At 34.9% G+C, this 4,294-nt stretch overlaps 1 protein-coding gene across 1 annotated transcript in view; it reads right to left on the reverse strand.

The window, feature by feature from the left end:
* The window catches only part of LOC107613827 (ultraviolet-B receptor UVR8), a 5,911-nt gene extending 1,983 nt beyond the window's left edge, over positions 1-3,928 (reverse strand). The window contains exons 1-12 of the mRNA XM_016315992.2: positions 3,406-3,928; positions 2,833-2,909; positions 2,599-2,677; positions 2,354-2,413; positions 2,047-2,148; positions 1,690-1,783; positions 885-927; positions 748-793; positions 586-632; positions 386-488; positions 246-300; positions 31-134 (exon numbers count right to left, since the gene is read on the reverse strand). Of these exons, the coding sequence (XP_016171478.1) occupies positions 31-134; positions 246-300; positions 386-488; positions 586-632; positions 748-793; positions 885-927; positions 1,690-1,783; positions 2,047-2,148; positions 2,354-2,413; positions 2,599-2,677; positions 2,833-2,909; positions 3,406-3,643 (1,048 nt within the window). The 5' untranslated portion in view covers positions 3,644-3,928. The remainder of the gene's footprint in view (positions 1-30; positions 135-245; positions 301-385; positions 489-585; positions 633-747; positions 794-884; positions 928-1,689; positions 1,784-2,046; positions 2,149-2,353; positions 2,414-2,598; positions 2,678-2,832; positions 2,910-3,405) is intronic.

Genomic DNA, 4,294 nt, shown 5'->3' on the forward strand with positions numbered 1-4,294 from the left:
GGAAAAAAGGTGTTCAAGGAAAGGATCTACCAGAAATTGCCGCTGTGTGCTTCCAACCACAAGAAACCTGACTAACAGAAGACCTCAGGAATGGCCCTTGAACCTTTTCTGGTACATGAATGGCATCAGGGGAACTAGTAAAAAATAATTTAAACAATCAAAAGTTTGGCATGCAGCACACAAAGAAGACAAATAATGATGATAACGTAGAAAATTAAAAAATAGTAGTAAGCATAGAAGTATACCCAATACCGAGGCAGCCATTCTCATTCGAACCCCAAGTATAAAGCTCTCCAGAGTCTGTAGGAAAGCACAAAATAGGATGAATCAATAATCCATGGATTACATATAAGCATATGGTGAAGTTCAGAAACTGATGAATTACTTGTTAGGACACAGGTATGATAGCCACCACAAGCAACTTGCTGTGAGTATGGAAGTTCATTAATTAAGGATGGTTTTGTTGCATTGCTCATCTCCTTCAAGCGCTGAGTATTTTGATTGAAGAAATAATAGTCATTACAAATAATAAAATGATGGGAGACAAAAAAGGTATAATTGGTAGTTGTTACTGATTGAACTCACCAATTTATCAATTCCTCTTTCTCCAAATATATAAACAAAACCATTTTCTGAAACATTTCCATGAAGGAAGAGCAAAAAAGCAATGGTTAACTCCCGGCATGAGAAAAACCAAGGGAGGGAATCAGAAAATAAAAAAGGCGTCAAAAAAATATATTTAATTACCATCAATGCAAGCTGAATTTAGCAACCCAGCAGCTATATATTTAACCTAAATAGATACCAAGAATAATGAAATATTTAGTTTGACTCCAGTAGATATCTCTTGAATTAGATACACGGCATAGAATTCAACAAATTACCTTGATTCCCTCAAGATCCTTTATAAGCCTTGGAGTATACTCACTGCATGATTTGAAGAGTACATCAATAGACATCCACATAAATTAAATATTAACCCAAGGTACGGTTGCAAGGAGTCCTATATAAAGCAGCTGAGAGCATATAGAGGTTCTCTTGAGTATATTAGTATTACATGTAGATATATTAATATATAGACACCAAGCTTGCTTGGTTAATTTTATTGAGGACCAGAATTTATACAAAAATTTCTCTGTGTGGAATGTACAATTAAGATTAAAATGAGGTACTGTCTATGTACAAGATTCAAAACTCAAAAGTGTCTAAAGCTAATAACATTCCTTTTTGTTTAAAAAAAAAAATTGATCTTATTTTTTGATGTTTCAGTTGAAAAGTCAAGGGTAAGTAAAAGTAAATTGGATATGGACTCAACAAGTACATTTAATTGCAAAGTAAAGGTCAATGATAGCTTAAGATAAACAAGAACCAAGAAATATGTAAAATCCAGGTGTCAAATGTGATCCATGCAAAACCATAACTGAAAATCCAAACAGGTCAATACCCGGGAATAAAATTTCAGTTGCAAATAAATATACAACAAACTTCAACAGTAAGCTTTAGGTCATTTAGGCGACAAACTGATTAGTATTTGAACACTGCAAAAAGCCAGAAACTATCCCCTCTTCATAGATAACCAATATCATCATCATCTAGACATTTTATGGTTGTTAGATTTGTCATGAAACTGACACTGAAAAGGAATATCAATTACTGCTGGTAAATTTTGTAAAAGAAAAGGAATAAAACCTGTAACTTTTAAATAATCCCAGAATGCCCGACTCGTGACCATGACCAAGTCTACCTGAACCTCCCATCCCCCAACTAAAGGCCTCTCCTCCATCTGGCACGGATAAAAACAACATTGAGAGGACATTAAAAAGATTTAGGACACCGTAGTCATGCTTACAATCAAGGACTCAATAGAAACAGCTGATGTACCCTTTAAGGTCAAACTCAAAAGTTCTAATAATGCTATACTTCCAGTTGAAAAAAAATTAGGTAATATGATGGCTCTAACTAGCATGATATCAATGAAGATCGAATTAGAATATACTCCTAATGTAATAATATAATATAATATGTTGGATCTTGTCTATTGCATACCACTAACAGCCATTGAGTGCTCTGATCCCAGCGCTGTCATTTTAATGCTGATTCCATCCAAATGTTCCACTTTAGTTGGCAGAGGAACTATGTTTGGGGCTTCTGCATCTCAGTAAACAACATTATATTCAGACTGGTCACTATTTCCAACCTCCTTTTTGGTTAGCTTTAACTTTAATAGCTACCACTATAATCATAATCCAGATCCAGGTTTATAAAGCTACTTGTACAGTAAACAGGTTCATGGAGGGAAAAAAGGGGGGAAAAACTTCATCTATGCGAAGCTAATGAAAAGTTTAGTCCTTACTTTTTCCAAGTCCAAGCTGTCCACTTGTATTCTTTCCCCACATATATAGTTCTCCATCCGCTAAAAAAGAAAGGAAAACAGAAAAGAGGAAAAAAAGATACATTTTAAATCAAATGTAGTAAGGTAAAGAATCTTGATAACTCACAAGGAAAGATGAATTAATATATGATAGTTTTAAAAACAAGTTATCAATGTCAAGGCTGGTTATGTTTATTGTGGTTAACTAAGCATGCATAAGCATAGACCTGTTATTGCACACGAGTGATTATAACCAGCAGCAATGTGCATAATCTTCTTCTCATCTACCAAAACCCGAACTGGCTCCTAGATAAACATGAAGAGGTAAATGAACTATTCAAAAATTGGAACACCTCAACAAAATACTCTCATCAACAATCTGACAACAGAACAATGTATCACTACTATTATAAGTTGATTTAAGATAATATAATACAGATACAGCAGCGTAAAGATCATACCACCAAGTACTGTTTACCCTCTGATATACCAACTTGTCCGAAATCATTAAGACCGGTGGCATACACGAATCCATCGTCTGTGAAAGAGCACAATTTGTAAGCCTCTACTTTGAGTCTTCAACAGTCATCAGACTCATCACCAATTTAAAAGACTGTCAAATTATAGCCAATCCAGTAGCATGAAAAGAACTGTTACTAAGACAAACCAGCAACTCGGAACACATACTTTTCCTGATAAAATTACAACGTGAACATAAAGACACTCTAACAATCTAATGCAGTTCTAAAATTGCTGACATCCAGTTGAATTTGCATAAAAATTATCGCAATTGCAAACTATTCCTCAAATATCAGCTGACACTATGACAATACAAAACCATGGAATCTAATACTAACTCCATCTAACTAACAAATACGAAGATTATTGCACTTGACAGTATTTTCTGAATTCAACACGATTTCCGAAATCATCTACCAATTCATAAATTAAACAGTAAATGATTCAATTTCCTCTGTTGAAAAGAAGCAATCCAGAAATGAAACGGAAAACAGAATCAGATGAAAATAATGGACCTGTTAGGAAGAGTGTGTGAGCACCGCCACAAGCGATGGATTTGAGAGTTTTGTGTTGGAAGGCGTTGCAGACAGCTGGAGTCCACTGAGAATCCAAAGTGCCGAGTCCTAATCTTCCGAAATCGCCGTTCCCCCAGAGCGCCGCGAACCTCTTTCCGCTTCGCTCTGATGAGAAGGACCTTCGTAGAAACCCTAACCCCAAACGGTGCTTCGTGAGGGAGTAGCTTCGGCGCCACATCGGTTAGAAAAAGAAAAAGGAGATTCTAGAAGGAGAGGATATTGGTGGTGGTGGTGGTGGTGATGATGATGATGATGATGATGAAAGAGAAGAATCATGAAGTGAAAGAAAGAATGGTTAGAGGTTGTTGTTTCGAAAGTCTATGGCTGGGGATGCAGCAACGTCTGCACTTTCTTTCTGGTAATGGCGGTTGGTTCGTTAATTGTGGAAGACGGTACTAGATGGCACCTACTACATCCCCAACAGAGAACACTGTAGCACACTACACTAGCAGCTCTTGATTTTACCTTTTTGACCCTTGTGTATGATATTTCAAAATATAATTTCTTCAAATATTTAACCTTGAAACAAACAGGGTAAATTAAATAACGTGCATGAACTTCAAAAATCGTTGTAATTAATATATTCAACACAAAGGATAAAAGTCAAATAATACAAATGTACATCAATTGACTTTTTATTTCTATGTTTGTATGAGTCATGCTAATAAGTACTTTTAACCATAAATAAATAAAAAAGCATAAATAAAATATTTGAATATTTTTTTTTGTAATTTTTAATGCATTAAAATAGATAAAATTTCTGTATTTTATTTTTATTAACCAATGTCCTTAAGATCCTCTTTAGCTTATTATGTTTTTCTTAAAAAAA

This window comes from Arachis ipaensis, chromosome B08 (genome assembly GCF_000816755.2).
Source record: "Arachis ipaensis cultivar K30076 chromosome B08, Araip1.1, whole genome shotgun sequence".
In the NCBI taxonomy this organism is placed as follows: Eukaryota; Viridiplantae; Streptophyta; class Magnoliopsida; order Fabales; family Fabaceae; genus Arachis; species Arachis ipaensis.